Source organism: Monodon monoceros, unplaced genomic scaffold, assembly GCF_005190385.1.
Source record: "Monodon monoceros isolate NGI ecotype Baffin Bay Population unplaced genomic scaffold, NGI_Narwhal_1 Super_Scaffold_1, whole genome shotgun sequence".
NCBI lineage: Eukaryota > Metazoa > Chordata > Mammalia > Artiodactyla > Monodontidae > Monodon > Monodon monoceros.
In genome coordinates this window covers 50,330,859-50,358,594 of record NW_021703765.1, presented here as the reverse complement: position 1 = coordinate 50,358,594, position 27,736 = coordinate 50,330,859, and the positions used below count along the sequence as shown (strand labels likewise).

The 27,736-nt window shown below is 36.1% G+C and overlaps 1 protein-coding gene across 2 annotated transcripts in view; it reads right to left on the bottom strand.

Moving 5' to 3' along the window:
• Positions 1 to 27,736, bottom strand: part of ROCK1 (Rho associated coiled-coil containing protein kinase 1) — a 146,551-nt gene that overhangs the window by 22,673 nt on the left and 96,142 nt on the right. For both annotated transcript variants that reach the window (XM_029216694.1, XM_029216703.1), the window contains exons 14-22: positions 24,661 to 24,796; positions 22,355 to 22,446; positions 22,011 to 22,257; positions 13,791 to 13,897; positions 12,197 to 12,347; positions 9,998 to 10,158; positions 7,657 to 7,841; positions 5,910 to 5,979; positions 3,290 to 3,384 (exon numbers count right to left, since the gene is read on the bottom strand). In XM_029216694.1, the coding sequence (XP_029072527.1) occupies positions 3,290 to 3,384; positions 5,910 to 5,979; positions 7,657 to 7,841; positions 9,998 to 10,158; positions 12,197 to 12,347; positions 13,791 to 13,897; positions 22,011 to 22,257; positions 22,355 to 22,446; positions 24,661 to 24,796 (1,244 nt within the window). The remainder of the gene's footprint in view (positions 1 to 3,289; positions 3,385 to 5,909; positions 5,980 to 7,656; positions 7,842 to 9,997; positions 10,159 to 12,196; positions 12,348 to 13,790; positions 13,898 to 22,010; positions 22,258 to 22,354; positions 22,447 to 24,660; positions 24,797 to 27,736) is intronic.

Below are 27,736 nucleotides of genomic sequence, written 5' to 3'. Positions count from 1 at the left end.
TACTCTCTCTGTACTTCTACCCTTCCCACTTCTACCCTTCTCAGTCTACTTCAGTATATATCAATATTGTCATCACTATTTACGAGCTGTTCTCAACAAGATAACAACCTTAAATATAATGGGACAATTTATTTTTTACTTGACCTTTCTGAGTATTTGGAATTTTAAGTCACTTTCTCTTTTTTGAAATATTCTATTCCCCTGGCATTTGTGATACCCCACTCTGCTTTCCTCTTTGTATTATGGGTGACTTTATACTTTCCCTTCCTCTGCCCATTCCTTATCCTATACTAGGGGTTACAACTTGTTGCTTGAGAGAGCCAAATGAGTCCATATAAATGTCCCCTCCTACCTCCTTTCTGTACCTGCATGTGCGTGCACATGCATGCACGCACACATACACACTTAAAAATAAATTTGGGCCAATGTTTTACATAAAAACTGAGATTCCTGGCTTCTCTTGAAAAATCAGAAGATCTTGAAATACTGGGTCAGTGCTACCATGTGGCAGCAAATACTCAGAACTGAGGACATGAACTCTTCACTTTGTTATAATCCTCACACTCACGCAATGGATGCTATCGATACTTAGATCCAACTAACTTCAACCCAGTTACATGTATGGTATCATAGGCTCAAGAGTTCATAAACCCTGACAAACACAACTGTCTTAATAAATGTCATCTATCTTAGTGGTTTCAGCATGAAATGACTGTTGAATTGGCTTCAAGTCCTTATCTTTGAGTTCTAAAGCAATAATGCCAATGTCTGATATCCATTTCTCTTTGGACATCCCATAGGCACCTCAAACTCAGTAGGTGTGAAATAGAAATAAACTTGTTTGCTCTCATCCCCCCAAACTGGTATTTTAGCTTAGGGACTACCACTACCAAAAACCCAATTGTCCTGGTCAGAAACTTGAGCTGACCTGAAATTTTCCCTAACTTTTATCCCCATACCTTCAAATCTACAACTCATATTGCTTCTACTTTCTTATTTTTTCCTATGCACTTGCCCCTCCTTTTACTGCCAACTTCCACTATAATTGTATATCTAGATTATTCCTATGGCAGTATAACTGGACTCCCTATATCCACCCAGCTTTGCCTCACTCCAATCCATTCTCTAAAGACTGGAGACTTCTAAAACCCTATCTTGTCAATCCCTAGCTTAAATTTTCATTTATTCATTGAATATTTATTGAATACTTATTATTTGCCCAGCTCTGATCTAGGTGATGTGGATATACAATAGAGAATGGCAAAAAAAATAAAATCTTCCACTCTTCAATGTTGATAATTCCCAATGACACACAAGCCCTTTGTAATCTGACTCAGGTTTATCTCTCCAGCCTCATCTGTCATCAACTGTCTCCCTACCGGCAAATGAAAGCATTTCCTGCTCCCAAATCACACACTGGCTTTTGCCTATACTGTTCTCAACCCATATCCCATTCCCTGGTGAATTCTACTCTGCTTAGTTGTCACCTGGGGAATGTTCTCTGAATCCCAGATGGTAAGATGAGGTATATATACCCCTTCAGTATATTCCAATAGCACTTTGTCATAGCCACCTACCTTAATTATGTCTGTTTCCTGACTAGATTCTGAAGCACTTGATGGTAAGAGCCATAACTTATTAATAATTATATCACTGGCATGAAGCACAGCACACAGCACAAGAGTGGTGATCAACACATTTCTCTTAAACAGATCAAACAAGGGAAAACATATCAACCCCATGAAACAATATAGTATGTAGCAGATTGGGTGTCCCCTTCACTGTGAATGCATATAAACTGGGACTGTATATTATATTGTAGATACCACACAAATGATAGGCAACAGACTATACTCTACAAAAGTAGTTTACTACTGTCACAGAGAGAAACCAGGAAATGTAGCTTTGTGCCTACTTTAGAGTTTACCTAATGTATTAAGGATCTAAGCACCGAGTGCCAATGGTTGCTAAAAACAGAGGTAGTCTTCCCTCTAAAAACCAGATTTGAATCTGTTTAAGCCTCCAGATTAGGGGTGTCCAGTAAAACTTTCTACAGAAATGTTCTACACTTGTGCTGTCCAATATGGTAGACACTGACCATATAAGACTATTAAGCACCTAAGTCGTGACTAGTACATCTGAGGAACTAAAGTTTTAATTTTATTTTAATGAACTAAATTTAAACGGCTACATGTGATTGGTGGGTACCATACTAAACAGTGAAACTCTAGATTTAACCATTGATTTGCAAAAAACACAGAAGGATGACGAAAATGTTCAACTAACTATGGAAACAGAATCAGCAAAATCATAACTGAGGAAAACTATACAGGACAAATGATTCAGTTCCTTCAACAAATAAGTATCAGGATAGTGATTACTCTTGTGGTTGGGAGGGAAGAGGCATAGGCAGAAGCGGGGATATAGTGGGCTTCTGAGGTAGATTTTGTTCAGTGGTGGTTATAATGATATTTGTCATATAATTTATAAAACTACATGTTTTGCTATTTTATGTATTTGTTTGCTTCAACAATAAAAGTTAAAATTTTTTATTTCTTTCAAAGGTGGTTATATGGAAAAGAATATAACAATGTGAGAAAACTAGTTTCAATGTCTGTTCTCACGCTATCTAGCTATGAGCAGTTGTTACACTTAATAGCTTTCTGAGATCACCTCCTTGTAAGGCCCTAGGCACACATGCAATGGAAATTAACCTGCATTATAATACTAAGAGGAAGACCCTGCATACCTTTACCTAACATAAAATGATGACTTGCAAATACAGCGTGAACTTTTTTTTTTTTTTTTTTTTGCGGTATGTGGGCCTCTCACTGTTGTGGCCTCTCCCATTGCGGAGCACAGGCTCAGCAGCCATGGCTCACGGGCCTAACCGCTCCGTGGCATGTGGGATCCTCCCAGACCGGGGCACGAACCTGCGTCCCCTGCATCGGCAGGCAGACTCTCAACCACTGCGCACCAGGAAAGCCCCGAGCGTGAACTATTTATATACAAATAGATGTTTGAAGATTGAGAGACCCTTGAAAACAATTTACTGTCACAATTTAGTGAATCTCTGTACAACCGCTACAGTGTTAATGTATCAAATCATTTCTTCACCATAAAGGCAAATTTAGCCTAAATCTAGTTTGATTTGTTATGAATTAGCCCAGTAAGATTTGCTATTCCACTGCTATCAGAATAATGGCACATCTATTCTCTATCTTTAAACTTAAATTTAAGAATGTTTTGCTATAGTACTGATTCTTGTTCTAAACTAAAATGGACATACTTTTCACTTTGTAGTTCCTGTATTTTCTTTGAATTTTCTCTGTTTTTTTCTTCAATTTCTTCCTTAAGTTCCTTTACCTGGGTTTTATAAAGTGTCTGCAAAACAAGTGATAAGAAGAAGTAAGTGTTTATGGTAGGTTAAAAAACAGTTCGGTAGTTTCTTATAAACAATTAACACATGGTCCAACAATTCCACTCCTAAGTATTTACCCAGGACAAATACAAATATATATCCATACAGAGTCTTATACATAAATTTTCATTGCAGTTTTATTCATGGTAACTCCAAACTGGAAACAACCCCAGATATCTATCATCAGATGAATTTTTAAAGTTGTGATGTACCCATACTACTCAACAATAAAAAGGAATGAACTACTAATATATACAGCATGATAAACCTAAAAAATGTTAAGCTGTATGAAAGAAACCAGGTGCTAAAGAGTGTGTACTACATGATTCCATGTATATGAAATTGTAGAATAGGTGAAAATAATCAATAAGACAGAAAGCAAATCAGTGGTTGCCTGCAGACAGAGGTGGGTGGAGAAGATTGACTCCAAAGAGCCGTGAAGGAAATGTTTTATATGTTGATTGTGGTGGTGGTCACAGTATACACATATGTCAGAAGTTATCAACCACTTAAAATGGGTACAATTTATTATATATAAATTATACCTCAAAAATATATTAAATATATTGATTTGGGAAAAACATTATAAAGAAACTTAGCAAGCAATACTTATTTAAAAGTTAGATCAATTTTTGAAGTAAATAATGTTAGAGAAGCCACTTCTCTTGGGTGATGAAGTGGGTGGTTGAGAGGTAGAAGAAATATCCATAAATAGGATTTATCAATGTTCTGTCAACATATGAATAATATATACTTAGTACAGAACAATGATTCTTACAAAATTCACTAGGTTTTTGCCAACTCCATCAACAAATATTTAACAGGTATGAAAAAGTATTAGACCCACACTGTTAATTGCTGAGGTTACAGAGTAAACTTCCAATTCTGAAGTCTATGTCTTTTTTTTAAACCAACCTTTTTAGTCTAAAAGATAAGGAAAAAAATAGTAAGGACCAGCAAATAGCTGTGGAGTACTACTTTTACACTGTACACTGAATTATACCTCTAAGAAATAGCACTTCTCTAGGGGGAAAAGTACATTTCCATGGGAATGCAAATGAAGGAAGAATGATGGCTGGCTTTAGTTTAAGTGCTTACAATTTCTAAAATGAAATAGTCCATCCTGCATTTAGGAATCAGATTCTCATATCTCCTTTCTCTGACTTCAATTACTGAAATTTATATGTGTAATCAATGAAGAGAGAAAAAGAAAAATAACCTGATTTGAAAGCCGAGATTAAAGAAAATCTTAAATTTGGTTCATAATAACTTATCAAATTTAGCAACATCTAACCCAGTCCTCACAAGCAATAGAATAAATCAAAACTAAAGGCAGGGTTAGTATTTTGTATGGTTTTTATACAGGCAAAAATCAAGAATCCATAGGAACCACCACAAATCACTTGACAGCCATCCCCAAACATGGAGGCACTGAATGATTACTCTGTGGAAGCCTAGGGACAAAAAGGTGTGCTTGATATTACAGACCACTTTGCAGAAGTCAGTACCACACACTGAATACTTAAGGTTAATTTACACTCAGGGAAAAGTTTTTCAACAATCTTGAATTATTTTTTAATTTAAAAACATATTCCAGTGATAGTATAATAAGCCAAGAAGAAATAGACAGAAGTCATCATATTTATTAGGAGATGAAAAGAGTAGAGCATGAAGCTCTTAATTGTGTGAAATTCTGTAGAGCTCTAATGGTATCCAGATTTTTTACTAGAGAAATCATTACTTCCAATATTGTTCACACTTGGTTTCTAGGGCATGTTTATCAGTGTAACTCAAACTCCATGCATTTAATTACACTGCTCAAAGCTCATAGGAAAGGTGGTTGCCACTGAAAGAGAAATGGAGCTGGTAGATAAATGTTAAGCTGAAATGGCAGAGCACAAGCTTGGCAACCAGAGGAAGTAAACAAAAATTCAGAGGTTTCAATAAAGCCTCAAAGCATTAACTATAAATGCTCATCAACAGTAGTAATGAAAATAACTTGGCCTGCAACAAATAAGAAAATGATTTTTATGGAGAAAAAGGATAACAGATGCATAAAAGTGCACACAGGGCTAAAACAGGAAAAAGCTCCTCAACATTAGTTATACCCACAACTGTATGTAGTTATACCTAGAGATATATGTATGTAGGCCACTATAATGTGTATACAAGAACCACACATGATAATACTGGCACTCTAAACCACCAGAGCTTGCTACCAGGCAGACAGAACCCTTAACAAAGTCTTATATGTAGCTCCAGTTTGAAAGCAATTCTGGAAATATTTGCACAAAAACAGTCATTTCTTTACAACTTAAACAGACCACCAACTCAGATCCAGAAATGAAACGCAGAGATGGGGATATAAAGAAGGGGAGAAAACTACTTCACAGTCATTTGAAAAAGAATCATAGTTCACATTAAAAATCTAAATACCTTGTTTTAAGTCAGGTTTTGAAACAGTCTATATGTTAAAAATGATTCTCACCGAGAAATATTGCTCAGCTTCAAGCTGATCTTGTAGCTCCCGCATCTGTCCTTCATTTCCTCTGTACTGTCTTTAGACAAAAGAGAAAACAGTAAACAAATGCTCCTATTTATACTAGACTTTACATCATTCTTTGTTTCTTAAAGTTGCTACAATAAAAAAGGTTTACTAAAGTAACCTTTGTTTCAAAAAATCATTCTTCAGGGACTTCCCTGGCAGTCCAGTGGTTAAGACCCTGCACTTCCACTGCAGGGGGCGCAGGTTTGATCCCTGATAGGGGAAGTAAGATCCCGCATGCTGCGCAGTGCAGCCAAAAAATTTAAAAAATCATACTTCATTATACAGTATTACTTTACTAGTTATATTTGGTTAGGCCACACTGTCTGCTCCTTATTAAATGATACTATGAAAAGTTGAGGGAACAGTTTTCTACTGAAGGTCACTTATTAATTGTGGAGTAATCCACAATGCAAAAATAAAAATATTTTTTGGTAAATTTTTCTAAAGAAAAGCTTTCTTAGGGATACATTTAAAATGTCTTATGCTGTAAGTAGACTATTAAAAACTTGACCATATTTAATAAATAGTAAGAATAATTTAGTACTATATTTTATGGTCAATTAAGCACAAGGGTGCGGTGGAAATGAATACTCAGGTAAGGAGTAAGAAGGGAGGCAATAACAACAACTGACAAAGGAGGAGTAACACAGATAAAGAGACAAGTACACGTAAACACTGCTCACAGAGAGGAAAGGACTTAAAAGACAGACACAATGCAACCCAAAGACAGCTATTCAACAATGAACAATTCCATCTGCAGCTGCTAGGTTTTCATATTAGATAGTAACAGCTTTTTATTTTCAGCATATGGTTGACAGAAAGTACATAATAATTATTAGTTAAATGCTGAGTGAAAGTTATTTCGGGAGAAGAAAACTACAAAACACCTTACTTGGTAAAAATAGTGGCTCTAAAAGGGGAAAAGAATTTCACCAATATAAAGTCAACAAAATCAAACCCAGCAATTTTACCTAGGAATTACTGTGTTGTAAACAAAGCTGGCAAATGAAGACATTATAACATAAATTTGGAGGAAATAAAACCTCATGGTCTGGTATAAGGTATCTTTGATATTAAATTTCTGAAGCATGTCCTTATACAAATTCCGAAAGTCATACTGACACCCTGCTTTGTCCCCATTTCAAGTAAGCGGGCACATCACATCTCAGAATAGAAGAAAAAGAACATTTTGCACTTTGATATGAACCAAAGAAACAAAATAAAACAAACAAACAAATACAGGGCCATCATGTCTAATTCTAGTCTCTAAAATAAAGAAACCTTAAACATTTTCTATAAGGTACTAAATCCTTAATAATAAGGTTATTCCTCATTTTTGTAATTCTAGTGTGAAGAAACATGATGACTTTCATAGATATGAAAATCATATGAGAAAACTGTGTTTTTCCTACCATAAACAGACATTGTAAAGTCACTAGTCTTGATAATGTCCTTTTTTCCCCTTTAAATAACTGTGTTTTTTATTTAGTAAGCCTGTCTTTCCAAAGCCTGAACTCCCTTGCAAACCTTCTTTGCAAATAAATTCTTTTATTTTTTCTAAATGCTTTTTCCTAAATCTTCCTTTCACAAACTCTAAGAACATAACCTATACACACATAAAATATGAAACACATAAGCAAATGCTAAACACAAAAAGGAAATCAAGAATGTTATTTGCGAAACTTACTTTGTAAGCTGAGCTAATTCAAACTCTAATAATCTCTTTGCTTCCAATAAAGTATTTATTTCCTGTTTCATCTGCTTTTCTAAACCTTTTAAATTGTCTGCCTCAAATGCGTGGGTCTTCAATTCATTTTGTAACAACAGTCGCTTATTTGACTCCTGCTCCAGTTGCAGGGATAGATTCTTAACCTATGAATGAGAAAAATAATTGGGATTGTAAATCTCTTTAGTAATTTATTAGACATCATTTGAAAGAATACTAATCAAATCTCAAGTACATTATAATTCCTTATACAAGTAGAAAATATTAGTATTGTAATGAGTCTCCACTGTTCTATGCATTTATTACTGCAGAATTTAGTGTTAAATCAAATTAATTCCCAAATTTCAGATGTGAGATCTTGGAGGGAAAAGAAATCTGGTTTCTTTGTACCCCAACTTGTATGGAAATTTTGGAGAAGGCGAGTATAAAAGTCACTTTTGGGGGGACATTCCTAAATGGTATTTAAATTTACCTGTTCTTTCATAAATGTTTGTACTCTAATCTACAACCCTCCAGAGTTTATAAAACAAATTGAATATATATTTAGTTCAACTCAATAAATATTTATCAAGTACTTATTAGGCGTTAGGACTAATAAACGAAAAATTCTTACAGTGGTTACAGTGCCCTTCATGATCTATTCTGTTTACTTTCCTAGCATTATCACTGGTCATTCTCTGAATCCAATCATACTCCTCAGATCCTCCAGTGTGACAAACTCTCCATCACCACACAGTTCTTGCACAGGCTTTTCTCTGTCTTTCCCTCTTCATTTATTCTTTCTTCAGCTCTTAAATGCCAAACCCTTAGTGAGGCCTCCTTTACCTCCTGGATGTGATTAGTCCTAACACTCCTACTTGGTATGTCCTCTTTAAATATGTCATGCTTGTAATTCAATTTTAATATCTGTCTTTCCCTTTGGGTTCTAAGTTCCACAGAAGTCAAGACCATAGCCATCTTATTCCATACCCCAACTCCTGGCACAGGGCTAGGCAGATAACACGTGGTCAAAAGTTACATTTTAAAATTACTGAATATTATCTCCCAAATTTTCAACACATATTCTTCCTGCATGCTGGCTCTATTAGGTATCTCTAATCTCTCTTCTTTCTTGTCCATTCTATATACCACTACCAGATTACTTTTCCTGAAAGAGTGTTTTCATCTATAGCTTTATAGTTTTAAAAACTATCAATACTTTGCCCTCCAGGTTTCCCCCATGACTACTCAGTATGTCTCTCCTTTCCTGGTTTGATCAAGTCGCTTTTTGTCCCTCACTTACCTACCTCCTTAAGCATTCAGTAATTACTCTTTTATCTATACTTAAAATGTTCCCTCTACCAATTCAGGCTTCTGACTTTCAAACTATCACCTTTTCAGGCCTTACTCAACCTTTGAAATATAGGTGACAACCCATTCCTCCTTTGTGAAGGCTTTCCTCATTAATCTAATCTTCTCTTTCTCCCTTCTCTAATTTACATATGTGAACTAATTATTTTTGGTCTTATAATTTCTAAAGTACATATACCGGCTTCTCTGGTGGTGCAGTGGTTAAGAATCCGCCTGCCAATGCAGGGGACACAGGTTCAAGCCCTGGTCCACGAAGATCCCACATGCCGCCGAGCAACGAAGCCCGTGCGCCACAACTACAGAGCCCGCGTGCTGCAACTACTGAAGCCCGCGTGCCTAGAGCCTATGCTCCGCAACAAGAGAAGCCACTGCAATGAGAAGCAGCCCCCGCTCACCACAACTAGAGAAAGCCCACGTGCAGCAACAAAGACCCAGTGCAGCCAAAAATAAATAAATAAAATAAATTTTAAAAATAAATAAAGTACATATACCAATCACTAGGATATAATATCATTTTATCTCTTTATTTACTGCTTTCTATCTATGTAAATCAAGCAAGACTCTACAGTTTAATGCTTCTTTTGAAATCTAAAAACAATGCTCCTCTTGGGGATTACTGGATACCTGACAATAAAGAGGTTTTCTTTTTTTCCTCTCTCTCTCTTAAAAAGCAAATGGTCAGTTTCTTCAGGGGAGGAGCTGTGACACTTTACAGTTGTACTGTCACAGTGCAAAATGGTATAGAACCTATGGTGTGAATGTTCACTATACGAAGATGAAAATTTTAGGAGTTAGGGATATAGTGGTGACCTTACAGCAGTGAACACAGATACATATAAGTTATTTTATTAAAATCTCCACCATGTTGTTTAAATTATAGATAATGACTTTTTAGTCATAACAATGATATTCTCTTTTATAAGATGAACAAAATTAGTATTATTTTTCTTACTTCATCCTCCATCCTTTCTTTATTTTCAGTCAAATGCTCTAGCTTCTGCTGAGATTGTTTTAGATCAACATCTAGCATGGAGCACTGCTTCTCAATCTGAACAACCCTATTTTCAGCCTTCTCTCGAGCTTCCCTCTCTTCCTTCAGCTTTTTTTCCATCTCTGTGAAAGAAAAAGTTATAAACGTACATTTAAAGAAAAAGACATGCTTTTCACTTTCATGGGCTGTGTAAGACACCTAGGTGCCAAAAATCCCTACTGTTTTTATCCTGGGACTCTTTTAGAGCTATTCATTATAGAAGTTCTAACATTATGAATTATTTGTATAGTGGGATCTCTAAAGGAAGAGAGTCATAAAATATAACGAATCTCCCAAATCCATCCCTTGACCAATGATCTGAGAGACTATTCAGTGCCATTTTCAGACCAGAAGGTGAAAGTATAGCTGGAAAAAAGTGGAGCATCTAAGGAGAAGAATGGAGGTAGTTCAGATAAAAGTAGAAAAATAAGATTGTGGTTATTAATCTATACCTAGCATTGTTCCAGAAAAGTTTCCGAAGCTTAAGGCTGTGATGTATAATAATAATTTATGCAACTCAGACAAGATTCCGTGACAGTATAATACCTATTTTAATTATTATCAGAAGATATTAGTCTACAGTGAGGTTCCCTTTTTGAGATACGGTAACTAAGGTTCTGAAGGTTAATTTTCTAGGGTCCTGCAACTCTTAAGTTGCACCATCAGGTTTCAAACTTAATAAGTCTGCTTTCTCACTTTCAGACTGTCCTCTAGGTGACAAAACAGAAACCATCAGAATGGAACTTCCTGAATAATTCCCAGATTTCTGGCTTGGGCCCCTGGATGTTGAATACCATCACCCATAACCATGATAATATCTCCCATTTATTGAAAGCTTTTTATGTACAGGCAGTTTAGATGCATTTTCCCACCTAATTTTTTTTTTTTTTAATACAGAGTGGCTAAGAGGCAAAGTAGATTAGTCTGATTACAAGCCTGGGCTCATAAAAACTAGACAGCCGTTAACCAAGACAGTCAGAATAGGGGTAAGGGCAGGTCTGATAGATAAGGTAACACGTTTTCCCTTGAATAAACTGAATTTAAGGCGCCAGGTAACATTTCCAGGTTACAGCAGGTTAAGAAGTGAGTAGAAGGTGAAGAAAAGGAAGACATCTTTTTATAAGTTTGGCTATAAAGGGATGGAATAAAACAGTGGCAATTAGTTAAGGATCACAGGTTGCTGCAAGGGTTTGTCTTTTTTTTTTTTTTTTTTTAAGATGGGAGAGACTTGTACATGTTTACGACAGGAAGAAATTCAGTGGAGGAAAAAAGCTTGAGAATAAAGAGGAGAAAAAGAAATAATAAGTTGAGATAAGAGGGTAGATCTGAATACAGCTAGAACATATTAGCAAGGACAGGAAGAGGATCACCCTCCTCTAAGATGAGAAGGAAGATAATGAACATGGGTAAAGTAGTAAGACAGGTTGATTAAGTTAGAGAATTAGATTCTGAGGGGTTCACACCTATGATTTCACAATTTCTTTTTGAAATAGGAGAATGTTCACCTAAAATTAAAGTGATAAAGAAATGGCATAGGAAGCTTGAGGAGAGAAATAAAAGTTTAGGAGAAAAACTGATGTGCATATTACCTATTTAATATGAGTGACATATATAAAAATGACAGCTCACCTGAGGCTGGAGACAAGGCATTGGGATAACATCCATCTGAAGAACTATTTGAAGCAATGAAAAGTGGCCGGCTAGTCTGATCTAGATCTGTTGTGCTTAGAGGCATAACACAGTGGAAATACAAAGGAATGAGAGTTGAGGGTACAGAGCAAGAAAGCAGATGAATTAACAGACAATGAGTTCCAGAATGGATCTCGAAGAAAACAAAGGAAAGGGCTGAAAAACTGGGAGAAATAAGAATCCACTGACTTTTACAGGGAGTAGAGGGTAGTATAGGGAGTAGAGAATGGTAGAGTAAGAGAACTAGCAGGTGAAATTGTCATTTTAAAAAATGGGAGGTATCAAAAAAGGAAGGCACACTTTTCCCAGATCATCATTTATAATTTCTAAGAGTTTAAACTACTACACAATAAAATTTGATCAAAATCAAAATATTTTTGTTGGCATTATTTAAAAACTAATCATGTAGAAAATATTAAAACTGACACTTACCACACATTGCAACAGACTTGGCCTCTTCAATAGATTGATGTTTGTCAGTTAAACGAGCTTTGGTTACTTTATGTTCATTTACCTCTTGTTCTAACCTTTGCTGTAATGATTTAAGCTTGTAGTTTAAATCTATTTCTAAGTTATTCTTTTCCTGTAAAATGAGAATGAGAGTCATATACTATGCTGTGCAAGAGGCACATCATTAAATCTTATATTAATTAATATCCCATAAGAGATAATACATGAATCACATTGGCTTGAAATGTTACACCATATATACTTAAATATTTTTATTCAAGACACAGCTTTATTTTTATACTTCTTGTATATTTCACACCATCTATAATGTCTTACTTTAAAAATCACAATAAGCACATATAATTAAAAGCAAAATATCACCTTTTTTCTACCCCTCACCCCTCCCCATGTGAATCATTAGCCATGGCTGATGGCAGGGCAGAGTTCTGTTATGTTCAGGGGGGTTCACTGCGAGGATCAGAAATGAATAGGACAATTCTTCAGTTCATTTAAAAATTTGTGCTACCATTAAAAAAAACTGATCTCTATTTACAATTGCATCTACACCTAGATTTACCTTGCTCTGACAAAAGAATGTCAACATGTATTCCATTCCTGTTTGGGTACTTCTACTCTTCTTCTTTCATCCTATTTCCAAACTTATACCAGACTCAGACATCAAAAAGCTATTCTGAATGACACAAAACATGTCCAAAGGACAAGATAAGTGGTGAATTTTCTGATCATTTATCTGATCTAGTAAACCTACAACATTTCAGGGAGGTAAGCTAAATCTGCATATTACCTATTTAATCCTTTTCTTAGCAAGGTAAGGACAGAGGATAACCAATGGCATTTTTTGACTGTTATGAAAATTCTACATGCAAAGACCAATTACATTATGTATGCTCTTTACTATTTTGCTAACTCTTACTAACGAAATGGAAAAGGCACACATGGTCTACTACATACTAATCCTTTGTTTTCCTTCTTCATAATTAGTAAGGTTCAGCATCTTCATCTTACCCATGTACAAAAAATGGGGGAAAAATTCTATATGAAGAGGTATCTCCAAACCAAAGCAATTTGTGATGATCAGATAATATCAGTTATCTGATACCCTTCAAGGGTAGAAACAAACAAATAAAAATAACACCCTAGGGCTTCCCTGGTGGTGCAGTGGTTGAGAGTCTGCCTGCCGATGCAGGGGACACGGGTTTGTGCCCAGTCCGGGAGGATCCCACATGCCGCGGAGCGGCTAGGCCCGTGAGCCATGGCCGCTGAGCCTGCGCGTCCGGAGCCGGTGCTCCGCAACGGGAGAGGTCACAACAGTGAGAGGCCCGCGTACCGCCAAAAAACCCCCAAAAAACAAACAAAACAAAACAAAACAAAAAATAACACCCTAAAAAGCCCAAATTAAGACCCACATACACCTTCACACAGCAACCAACAATAAAAACTTCTAGAAATGTAAACATATAAAGATTAGGAATGAATGATCTTTTATAAAACCATCTTATAATATCTGATAATCAGTAAATACTATCTCATAATTGGTATATGTTAAATCATTTACCTTTTCTGAATGATTAAGCATGTCTTGAGCCTCTTTTCTTTCTCCTTCCACTCTTTCAAGGTTATGTTTGAGATGCTTCACCTCCTCTTGTAAAGATGTAATTCGAGCTATCAAGTAAGAAAAAAGTTCAAGTCACATAGTCATTGAAAGAGAAATCTTTTTTTCCCCAGCATTATCATTAAGATAAAAAAAGTTTAAAATCTCCTGATCAGACAGAAATTTATTAAGTGTTTTCTTAGCAGTATATACAATAACTACAATACATAGTGATAAAAATGTTAATTCTAGTTGGAGATCATCTAGTATATATTCATTTTACACATGGTCAAAGAGATAAGCCTGAGCTTTGTCCAGAAATCAGATCTGAGTCCTAATCGAGTGCTCTTTTCCCCATGTTAATTAAGGCAAGTATTTAAGTGCTTTTTTATGTATCAGACATTCTGAAAAGTGTTTACTCTTAAACTTAATGAAGAAAAACTCCATTACTAAAGAAACTAAGTTTTAAGGAATTCAAGTCCTCTAACAAAGCTTAGTGTTAACCTACCTGATGCTCATGTCATGCAATGGTAGCAACTCACATATTTAGAAACTCTACTCATTAAGATATGCTTTACGTTTTATGTTTTTAATGCATAAGTACTTAATAAACACAATTTAATACATGCAGAATCTAACATATATGAATATAATTATATTGTCTAGTTCAAAAGTAAAAACCTATTTTCTTATTTTGTGATTCAATGTGGCCTAAGATTTGATGGGGAAATGGATAAAGCACCCTAAAAGACCCGGAAAAAATTTGTACTTCTTAAAGTTTAGTGTTTAACTTGCAGTACTTGCCAAAGTCTTCAAGGCACTCAACCTGCCTCCTATATTTTACTGTTTCTGAAGTAGTTCTTTTTTTTTTTTTTTTTTTTTTTCCTGGTACACGGGCCTCTCACTGTTGGGGCCTCTCCCGTTGTGGAGCACAGGCTCCGGACGCGCAGGCTCAGCAGCCATGGCTCACGGGCCCAGCCGCTCCGTGGCGTGTGGGATCTTCCCGGACTGGGGCACGAACCCGTGTCCCCTGCATCGGCAGGCGGACTCTCAACCACTGCGCCACCAGGGAAGCCCCTGAAGTAGTTCTTTAATGAACAAATGAATATTAAATCTTTGGCACGTGATAAGGCTTGTCTGGTAGGCTAGTTCTAGGATCTAGAGAGCAATGAAGCAATTTTATTTACACCCACAGGCAATGTGGCATTCTGTTCACATAGGAATATTTTCATATAGGAGAAAGAAACACCTGCTAGTTTCTTTCAAATGGTTGAGCAAAAATACAGAGAATGTGTGTGTTTGTATGGAGAGAGATAAAGCAAACATGGCAAGATGTTTAAATGTTAAAGTGCTATTTAAAAAATGCTTCTTCCTGTATTTATAATAAATAATAGGTTTTAAAAATCTGTAGAAAGATAGTATACTCAGGTTAAACTGAATTTCTGTGTAGAAGTTGTTCATATAAGCCAACTCTCAAGAAGACAAAGTAATGAAAATATATGGGTTGAATTCATTAGAGTCCTAGTAACTTTATAAAAGGTATGTTAAATATATTTTATTTTCCTCATTTATTGTATTTTTAAAAAAATGCTAGGAAGAAACTATAACTTGTCTGTACAATACATGAAAACAAAAAAGCTTCACATTAAAAAAAAATATATATATATATACAGTAGAAGGAATAAGAACCAAAATATCAGGGATCATAACCTAAGCAGATCAAAACAATAAAGCTTCTAGAGGAAAACAGGGAATAATATCCTCATGATTTAATCAAAGAATTCAATAGGCCACACTAAATAGCACTGACCACAAAAGAAAAAAAAATAGGACTACATTAAAAATAAGAAAAGTAAGACCTCCTGTTCATTGGCAGACAGGATTTAAGAGTGAAAAGGAAAACCACAGAGTGGAAGAAGATAATTATGGTACATAAATTTGATAAGGGACTAATATCTAGGACTTCCACAAACCAACAAGAAAAAAGCAAACAATCCAATAAGAAAAGTGGGGGGGGGGCAAAAGACTTGAAGAGCATATCACAAATTGCCAATAAACATGTGAAAAGTTGCTCAATCTCGGACACCAGGGAAATGGAAACTAACCCCTAAGGAAATACCATCAGGCTCCACCTGAATGGCTAAAACAGTAAGACTGACAAAACTCAGTGGGGATGAGTACTATCCTTGAGGAGGCAGTGAAACAACCAGAACTCTCATACATTGCTGGTGAATGTAAACTGGTGCACCTACTTTGAAATACTTGGATGTATTTACTAAAGCTAAATATACTCTATGGTTCTACCACTTCTAGGTATATACCAAAAGGAAGCATATGTATGATTACCAAAGAATATGTACAAGAAAGTTCATATCAGCATTATTCATAATAATCCCCGAATGGAAACAATCAGAATATCTGATTTAAAAGCCATTACCACAAAATAACTGATAAATTGCAGTGGTCATACAAAATACATGGAGTACTATACAGCAAGAAGAACAAACTACTGCCATATACAACAATACGGATGAACCTCACAAACAATGTTGAATGAAATAAACCAGAAACAAAGGAGTGTTTTCTGCATGATTCCATATATAAAAGTTCAAAAACAAGCAAAACTAACTTATGTGTTAGAAGTCAGAACAGTGATTACTTCGGGGAAAAAGGGTTAGTGACTAAGCAGAAGTACAAGGGAACTTCTGGGCTGCTGGTAATATTCAGTTTCTATATGGGTGTGTTCATGCTGTGAAAATTTTTCCAGATACATATTTTTTATTTATTTTAATATGTACAGATATGTTAAGTCTCAAAAACAGAAACAAAAAAAAACTCACTGTGAAAAATCTAAATATGTTAAAATCCCCAAATATGAAATCTACTATCTAAATTTGAGGCCCATCAACTATATATAAAAATTAAAAACAAAGGAATGGGGACTTCCCTTGTGGTGCAGTGGTTAAGAATCTGCCTGCCAATGCAGGGGACACGGGTTCGATCCCTGCTCCGGGAAGATCCCACATGCTTCTGAGCAACTAAGCCCATGCACCACAACTACTGAACATGCGCTCTACAGCCTGCGAGCCACAACTACTGAGCCCATGCGCCACAACTACTGAAGCCCGTGTGCCTAGAGCCTGTGCTTTGCAACAAAAGAAGCCACCACAATGAGAAGCCCGCGTGCCGCAAGGAAGAGTAGCCCCCGCTCGCTGCAACTAGAGAAAGCCCACACGCAGCAATGAAGACCCAACGCAGCCAAAAATATAAATAAATTTTAAAAAAATTATATATATAAACAAATAAATAAATAAACGGGCAAGATACAACAGGAAAGTGCAAATTAAGGGAAAAACCCCTCAAGGTCAGATATATTTAATATCATCCATAATACAATTTTAATCCAGTAAGAAGATACAGAAGTCATAAAACCTTAACACACCAAACAATGCTGCATTAAAAATATACAAAAGCAGGGTATTATGAAATATCCACAGCTAACACCATACTTAATAAACAATACAAAAGGAAAACTAAGATAATTCCATTTATAACAGCATCAAAAAGAACAAAATACCTAGGAATAATTTAACCAAGGAGGTGTAAGACTTGTACACTGAAACTAATAAATAAATAAATAAATAAATGCTGAAATGAAATTTTTAAATACCAAAATAAATGGAAATATATCCTGTGTTCATGGATTAGAAGTCTTAATATGTTAGGATGGCAATACTACCCAAAGCAATCTATAGATTCAATGCAATCCCTATAAAAACTCCAAAGATATTTTATGCAGATATGGAAAAGCAGATCCTCACATTCATATGGAATTACTTGCAGACTGGAATATCTAAAACAGCATTGAAAAAGAACAACAAAGCTGAAAAACTCAAACTTCCAATTTCAAAACTTGCTGTAAAGCTACAGTGACCAAAACAGTGTGGTACTGGTCTAAGAACAGACATATAGACCAACTGAATAGAATTGAGAATCTAGAAACAAAACTGTATACCTATAGCCAATTGATTTTCAACAATGATGCCAAGACCATTCAGTGGGGGAAAAAGTAGTCTCTTCAACAAATGGTACTGGGACAACCAGATATCCACACGTAAAAGAATGAAATTGGACCCCTACACATCATACCATATACAAAAATTAACTCAAGTTAGTCAGAGACCTAAATATAAATGCTAAAACCATACAATTTTTAGAAGACATAGGGGTAAACCTTCATGATGCTCAATTTGGCAATGTATTATGATATGACACCAAAAGCATAAGCAATATATATTAAACTGGACTTCGTCGGGCTTCCCTGGTGGCACAGTGGTTGAGAGTCCGCCTGCTGATGCAGGGGACACGGGTTCGTGCCCCGGTTCGGGAAGATCCCACATGCCGCAGAGCGGCTAGGCCCGTGAGCCATGGCCGCTGAGCCTGCGCGTCCAGAGCCTGTGCTCTGCAACAGGAGAGGCCACAACAGTGAGAGGCCCGCGTACAGCAAAAAAAAAAAAAATATATATATATATATATGCTAAGTGAAAGAAGCCTGATACAAAAGGTCACATACTGTATGATGTCATTTATATGAAATATCCAGAACAAGTAAATTCAGAAATATAAAACAGATTGGTGGTTGCTAGGGGCTAGGTAGAGAGGCATATAGGGAAGGAAAGCTTAATGGGTACAAGGTTTTCTTCTGGGTTAATGAAAATGTTTTGGAACTAGATAGACAAGGTGGTTGTACAACACTGTGAATGTACTGAATGCCACTGAATTGTACACTTTTAAATGGTTAACTTTATGTTATAAGAATTTCACCTCAATAAAACAATATAAAAAAAGCTGTTAGAAATACAAGGGGGCTATGAGAAAAAAGACTACAGTCATAGTGTTAACTTTTAAAATATGTTTCAAAATTTGGCAAATCAAAGACACAAAGAATAAATGGAGTCTTAGAAAACTGGTTAGATTAGAAAATGGATCTATTGTTTTTCTTCCAAAAGTCAAATCCAAAAACATACCAAGTAAAAAACTTACACAATTTCCAAATGCCCATGTAACAGTTAAAAACAAAAGTGCATTACACTATGATATACTATTCCCTCAGCCTATTTCCCTATAGACATGAAGCTAAGAATGTTTTTGTCATTTTTAAAGGCTTATAAAAAGCAAAACAGAAGACTATGTAACAGAGATCGTATGTGGCCCACAAAACCTAAAGTATATACTATCCAATTATATTTGGGAAGTCATTTCCCATACACACGAAGAAGCTTCTGCTCAATAGTGTACATGGAGAGCATTCAACTAGGCAACAATTGTTACTGTGCCACAAGGCTAGCCTCCCAAACTATAAGAAATTTATACCTGAGGGATCTGAAATGTCTTAAGAACCATAAAAAATCAACGTAAAAATTTTATGTTTACGTGTGTGCATGTTTTACCACAATGCACCTTGTATGTTGAGGCTCATATAAGTTTTGTGCTTTTTAATGTGTGTGAACTTTGATTCACATTTAAATTAAAAAATAAACCTTAAAGAAAGCATTGAAAAAGGATAAACATCAACAATAGGTCATGCTATGAATCTTCCTTAACTTCACCAATATCTAAACAACAGAGTCAGTTAAAACCATTGTTGATGAACACATAATGATGGTCTCGTCCTTGAAAGCAAGCACTTCAAGCTCAGCGTTATCTGGAAAATCACAGACTTAAAGAATTTTAGAATTGAAAGAATTTATAGGGGTCACCTAATCTTCCTGGTTTATAAATAAAGCAGAAGAAGTGACCTGCACACAGCTAATAAGCTGTAATATGAAGAGGCCTAGAGAAGCAATTTAAGGAAGTGGAGTATGAGGCTTTTTCTAATATATATAATGAGGATACTTTCTTGGTTATAGTCAGATCTATTTTAAGCCTAGTCCCTGAGAAATAAGATTGCAGAACACTCCTCAGCTAAGAACCAACAGGAGATCCTAATTTCTGTTTCCAAAGTCCAAAAACTGACCCTGACCTCTCTCCACAGAATTACAGCTAATCATCAAGCCCCATGAGACCCCAAACTATGTTCACATCCTGTGACTTAGGTTAAAATGGACTATCCCACCCCCTAATTTTCCCTGAAAGATCTGGCAACTTCCATGCATATCTGTTTTGATTAGGTAGTATGGATGCTGATGCTGACAGAAACAGAAAAAAATGTGAGAAGTGGAAGCCAGGAATCTTGTTGAAAACAAAATGATTTTATTACCGTGAACAGTTTGTGAGTCTAAAAGGAAACTTTTAGACCACAATGGCTGCTGATATCTCTAGTCCTAACCTTTCCAAGTACCGAATTCTTTATTTGCAATGGGATTCCCTTTCTGCAGTTTAATTTCTATTTCTACCAACAATGCATGAGGAATTCCCAGGTTTTAATAGTGATAATCTTCTCTGCCTGGTTAGTTCCACTATGAGTAAGACTTTTGTGAATTGGGCACTTTTAAAAATTAAGTTTTCAGGGCTTCCCTGGTGGCGCAGTGGTTGAGAGTCCACCTGCCGATGCAGGGGACACGGGTTCATGCCCCGGTCCGGGAAGATCCCACATGCCGTGGAACGGCTGGGCCCGTGAGCCATGGCCACTGAGCCTGCGCGTCTGGAGCCTGTGCTCCGCAATGGGAGAGGCCACAACAGCGAGAGGCCCGCGTACTGGAAAAAAAAAAAATTAAGTTTTCAGGGACTTCCCTGGTGGCACAGTGGTTAAGAATCCGCCTGCCGATGCAGGGGACACGGGTTCGTGCCCCAGTCCGGGAAGATCCCACATGCCGCGGAGCGTCTGGGCCCGTGAGCCACGGCCGCTGAGCCTGTGCGTCCGGAACCTGTGTTCCGCAACGGGAGAGGCCGCAGCAGTGAGAGGCCCGCGTACCGCAAAAAAAAAAAAAAAAAAATTAACTTTTCAGTAACTGGCTGTAAAATTGGAAATATTCACATTACCTCCATCACAAGGGTGCCTGAGAGAGTGAAGAAATTACAATTTGATACAAATTATCCTGAAACAGAAAGAATGCTAACCATTTCCAGTATCAGCAAGGTCATTTTCTTTCTTTTTTATTGAAGTATAGCTGATGTACAATATTATATAAATTACAGGTGTACTATATAGTAATTCATAATTTTTAAAGGTTATACTCCATTTACAGCTATTATAAAATATTGGCTATATTCCCCAGGTTGTACAATATATCCTTGTAGCTTATTTTATACCTAATAGTTTGTACCTCTTAATTGCCCCTCCCCCCACTGGTAACCAGTAGTTTGTTCTCTACATCTGTGAGCCTGCTTTTCTGTTATATTCACTAGTTTGCTGTACTTTTTAGATTCCACATATAAGTGATATACAGTATTTGTCTTTCTTGGACTTATTTCACTTAGCATAATGCTCTCCAAGTCCATCCATGTTGCTGCATATGGGAAAATTTCATTCTTTTTTTAATAGCTGAGTAGTGTATTCTGTAGTATATATATACCACATCTTCTTTATCCTTTCGTCTGTTGATGGACATTTAGGTTGTTTCCCTATCTTGGCAATTTCCAGAGTGGCTGCACCAATTTACATTCCCACCAACAGTGTATGGGGGCCAAGGTCATTTTCTTTATGAGGACAATATGATCAAAAATATATCACCTTACACACTTAAAAATTAAGATGGTAAATTTTATGTTTTTAGCTACAATTAAAAATAAACTATAAATTAAAAATATATATAAATTTTAAAAATTACCTTCCATTGATAAACAAAATGTGGTATATATGGTATAAATACAATGGAACAGTATACAACCTTGAAGAGGAAAGAAATTCTGATACATGCCACAACATGGATGAATCTTGAAGACATTAAGCTAACTGGAATAAGACAGACACAAAAGGATAAATAATAACTTCTATGAGGTAGTCAAATTCAGAGACATAAAGTAGAATGGTGGTTACCAGGGGCTGGGGAGAGTGGGAAATGGGGTATAGATTTAATGGGTATAGATTTTTTAGTTTGGAATGATAAAAAAAGTTCTGGAGATGGACAGTAGTGATTGTTGCATGACAATGTGAATGTATTTTATGCCACTGAACTGTATACTTAAAAATGGCTAAAACAGTAAATTTTATGTCTATTTTACCAGAGTAAGAAAAAATATTACCTTGTAGGTCTACAATCATCTCAGAATCATGACCTCTGTCTCTTCGTTCAGCTTCTAATACAGCTTGCAGCTGGTAATAATCCTTGTCCATTTGTGACTTGGAATTCTCCAAAATTCTATTTCTCTCCTGCAATTCTCTATTCAGGGACTCTAGCTGAGTAATTGATTTGCTCATCTCGGTGTGACTCTTCCTTAATCTTACAGCTGTGTCTGATTCTGTCCTAAGTAAGTCATTGGCTTCTTCTAGCTAATTAAAAAAGAGAGCAAGAAAATAGTTTTTTACCAAAACACAATCAAACTTAAATTTTGATTAAAAAAAAAACCACCTCACTCCAAAAACTTACCTGCTTTTGTAATTGTGCCAGCTTCTCATTAGCAAGGTGTGAATTCTGACTGACTTTCTTTAAGTCTTCCAACTGATCCTTTAATGTAGAAACTAGAAAATGAAGGAATAATATGTAAGTTTTCATAGAGGAAACATATAAATCCCTTTTAAAAAATGAAATTTGGTCTTAGGCCATAAAAGTAAGTTACATTAGGTCCATATTCCAACTTGGAAGTACCTACATTTTAAATTTATCAAAAAGTAGAGCACTGTTTTATAATACAGAATGCAAAAACAGATGTTTCCACTGCTGTAATATTTTAAATTCTTTTATTCCTTTCATAAAGGTTAATCTATTAGTGAAATTATATAAAGCTAATTTTAATATTACCTATTTTTGAATAGTACAAATCTTCGATTAGTTCAATTATTTTTAAAATGGTTCAACTAATGGTAGGGCAGGAATAAAGACGCAGGCATACAGAATGAACTTGAGGACACAGGGTGGGGTGGCGGGGGGGAACTGGGACGAAGGGAGAGAGTAGCATTGACATATATACACTCCCAAATGTAAAATGGATGGCTAGTGGGAAGCAGCCACATAGCACAGGGAGATCAGCTCGATGCTTTGTGACGACCTAGAGGAATGGTATAGGGAGGGTGGGAAGAAGGCTCACGGGGGAGGAGGGATGGGGATATATGTATACATATAGCTGATTCACTTTATTATACAGCAGAAACACAACACTGTAAAGCAATTATACTCCAATAAAGATGTAACTAACTAACTAAATAAAATGCTTCAAAATTCAAAAGGTACCAAATGGTGTATAGTATAGCATGAGTCTTTCTCCCTCCACGTCGTCTCCCAGCCCCTCTGGCTCTCCTCCTCAGCAACAACTATTACTAATTCCTTGCATATCCTTCCTAAGATAGTCTGTGTATCCATACCTTAATATATAAAAACACAAATATATATATATATATATATATATATATATATATGTTTTCACATGCATATCTACACACACACACACACACACACTTAAACATATATAGACAAGCAATCTTGTTTTAAACAATCTGTACTTTTTTTGGTAAAGATACATTTTAGAGATTCTTTTATAACAGTTTATAAAGAGATACTTTATTCTTTTTAAAAAAATATTTTTAAATTCTTTTTTTTTTTTTCCTTTTGTGGTACACGGGCCTCTCACTGTTGTGGCCCCCCACCCCCGCCACGGAGCACAGGCTCCGGACACGCAGGCCCAGCGGCCATGGCTCACGGGCCCAGCCACTCCGCGGCATGCGGGATCCTCCTGGACCGGGGCACGAACCCACGCCCCCCGCATCAGCAGGCGGACTCCCAACCACTGCGCCACCAGGGAAGCCCTAAATTCTTTTTTTTTAATTAATTAATTTATTTATTTATTTCTGCGTTGGGTCTTCATTGTTGTGCGAGGGCTTTTCTCTAGTTGGGCTACTCTTCGTTGCGGTGCACGGGCTTCTCATTGCGGTGGCTTCTCTTGTTGCGGAGCACACGCTCTAGGAGCATGGGCTTCAGTAGTTGTGGCACGTGGGCTCAGTAGTTGTGGCTCACGGGCTTAGGTGCTCTGCAGCATGTGGGATCTTCCCAGACCAGGGCTTGAACCCATGTCCCCTGCATTGGCAGGCAGATTCTTAACCACTGCGCCACCAGGGAAGCCGAAGAGATACTTTATTCTTTTATAAAATGCATAGTATTCTACCATATATACTAAAATTTATTATACCACTGATTACATTTACATTGTTTATAATTTTTGCCATTTTAAACAATTCTAAAATGAATAGCTTTGTTTCTATATCAGTATACATGTGCACAAGTATATGTGAAATAAATTTCTAGAAGTGAAATCACTGGATCAAAGGATGTAGAAAGCTATTTTAAATTTGTAACACTAATATCAAAAATTCTAGTCTTGTTCTAAAATGTGGCTACTTGTTAGAAGTGCCTAGAGAGCTTATTAAAAATACCAATGCCCAGTCTACATGTCTAGATCAATTAAATTAGAATTTCTGAAGTTTAGGCATTATTTTTCTTTGAAGTTTCCCAAGAAATTCCAATATACACACAAGGATAAAAATCAGTACTAGCTAAAACATTACTACTGAATCCAATATGTTATAAATAAATTTTGGGACATGGGTATTTAGCTCATGAGGTGTCTTAGGACTGTGGCTTCAAAAATATATAACAGGCACTAAATTTAAAACAACCTCAAGACGAAGACCTCAAGATAGTGTTAGAAATTCCAGTGTTTTTCAAAGGAAGTAACAATTTACCTTCATTTTCTACATTCCTCCTCTTCTCATTTTCCTGTTCTGCTTTTCTTTGGTACTCATTAATTCTATGCTGTAGCAACATTTTCTCCTTCTCAATCTGAGACACTGTAGATTCTAGGTTTCTTCTTTGATTCCCCTAAATTATGAGAAGAGTTACCACTACAATTAATACTCCTCATTTATTCAAGGGAATACTCTGTTCTTTTTTTAAAAAGTACACAATTACTTAAGATAGATATTTTGGTTTCAAAATCAGATAATACTTCCTAACAACAACTTTCTAATAATAGAATTAGCTTGTCTTAGAAGAAAACAGTGAGAATCCCCTTATTTTAACTAGACATACAAAATTTTCAGAGATTTAAAAAAAATCCTTGAGTATAAAAAACCCTATGAATCTTGTCAGACTGAAGGTTGAACACATTGTATTCAAACACATTAAGATGAACACATTGTATATTACCAATATTTTGGTTTATTTACAATCCTAAAGTTTAAGACATGAAATATAAAAGGAATCAGATAACTACATATTTGATAATTAAATGGTGCAAAACTCAAATGATACCAAAGGTTACAGTGTTTATAATAAGTTCACCAGTCCCTGTATGAGGTCCCCCTTAATCCCCTCCCAATCTCTGTAACAACTTACCTTTCCTAAGATGTTCTATGTATGTACCTACTAATGCATATTAAAGAGTAATGAAAGAAACATTTATTTTAGAAAATGAAACTAAGGGGAGGGGAGAGTTAAAGAAAAAAAATACTCCAAATTCCACAACTTAAAAAATTTATCTTCTGTTTCTGGGTTACCACTATCAGCATATTCTGCTTTTGATGCTTCATTTTTATCTTTAAGACTCCACACTGGACAAACCTCCTTTACAGTACGTGCTTTTCTGGGCTTTTCCATTTTTAAGTGAAATCCATCTTTTAAGTAAGATGCTGTCAGAGAAATTTGGTAAAATTTGACAGAGATCATCCAAAATCTTTCCAATTGTAAGATTTTATCATTCTTTTATTTTTTCATTTTGAAATTTTGAAATTTAAAATTCTACATTTCAGAAGTTTCAAAGACAGTACATGTACCCTACCAGTCAGTTTCCCCAACAGTTACATTATTAACAATGGTACAATAACAAAATCAGGAAACTGATATTGATATAAAGCATGCATGTGTAGTTCAATGTCATTTTATCTCATGTGTAGATGCATGTAACCACCACCACAATCAAGACACAGAACTGTTCCATCAGCACAATGATCTCCTTCCAGCCACTACTTATAGCCACATGCATCCCTCACTTCTCCCACCACCTATAACCCTGGCAACCAACAGGAGGTCCTCCATCTGTATAATTTTGCCATTTTGAAAATGTTATATTAATGGAATCATACAGTGTGGACCTTTTGAGATTAGCTTTTTACATTCAACAAAATATCCTTGAGATCCATGCAAGTTGCTGTGTGTAACAACAGTTCATTTTTCCAGTCTACAGATCTTCATCCTCTTATCAGGGTCTTTCACAGAGCAAGTTTTGATGAAGTCCAATTTATTGAATTTTTTTCCTTATATGGATCATAGTTGTGGTGTAATGCGTTAACTCTTCACCGAGTTGCAGGTCCCAAGGACTTTCCCCTATTTTTTCCCTAGAAGTTTTATATTTTTTATGTCCCTGTTTAAATCTATGGTCTGTTTTAAGTTAATGTTTGCATAAGATGTGAGACTGAGGTTGAGGTCCATATGTTGGCCTATGAATACCTAATTGCTCCAGCACCACTTGCTAAAAAGACTATCCTTCCTCCACTGAATTGCTTTTGCACCTTGGTCAAAAATCAGCTGGCTAGGATTGAGGGATACTGATCCATAGTTTTCTTTGTAGTACTGTCTTTGCTAGACTTTGGTATCTTGGTAATTCTAGCCTCATAAAATTCACTGGGGAATGTTCCCTTCTTTTATATTTTCTAGAAGAGAGAGTGTAGAATTGGTGTTAATTCTTCTTAAAACACTTGATAGGGACTTCCCTGGCGGTCCAGTGGTTAAGACTTCCCCTTCCAATGCAGGGGGTGCGGAGTTCGATCCCTGGTCAGGGAGCTAAGATCCCACATGCCTTGGGGCCAAAAAACAAAAACATAAAACAGAAGCAATATTGTAACAAATTCAATAAAGACTTTAAAAATGGTCCACATCGAAAAAAAAAAATCTTAAAAAAACACTGGGTAGAATTCTCTAGTAAAACCATCTGTCTTGAAGATTAATTTTGGGGGGAGCTTTTAAATTATGAATTCACTTTAATAGTTATATAGGGCTATTCAAATAATGTATTTCACATTGTGTGAGTTGTGGCAGTTTGTGTTTTTGGAGGAATTAGTCCATTTCACCTAAATATTACACTTACTCGTTTGGAACTGTTTATAGTATTTCCTTAAGAATTTTTTTTTTTATATATCTGTAGAGTCTGTAGGAATATGCTCTATTTTATTCCTGATACTGATCATTTGTGTCCTTTCTTTCCTTTGACAATCTTGCTAGAGGACTGTCAATTTTGTTGATCTTTCCAAGCAGCTGGGTTTTTATTATCACTGATTTTCTCTATTATTTTTCTGTTTTCAATTCCACTGACTTCTGCTCTTTATTTTTCCTTCCTTCTCCTTGCTTTGGGTTTATTTTGCTCTTCTTTTTCTAGGTTCCTGAGGTAGGAGCTTAGATAACTGATTTGAGACTTCTCGTCTTTTCTAATGTAAACATTTAGTGTATACATTTCCCTTAGAGCACTATGTTAGCTGCATCCCACAAATTTTGATGTATTATTTTCATTTTCATTGTTCAAATATTTTTATTTATTTTTGCGGTACGCGGGCCTCTCACTGTTGTGGCCTCTCCCGTTGCGGAGCACAGGCTCCGGACACACAGGCACAGTGGCCATGGCTCACGGGCCTAGCCGCTCCGCGGCATGTGGGATCTTCCCAGACCAGGACATGAACCCGTGTCCCCTGCATCGGCAGGCGGACTCTCAACCACTGCGCCACGAGGGAAGCCCTCAAATATTTTTAAAAGATGAAGATCCATAACTTT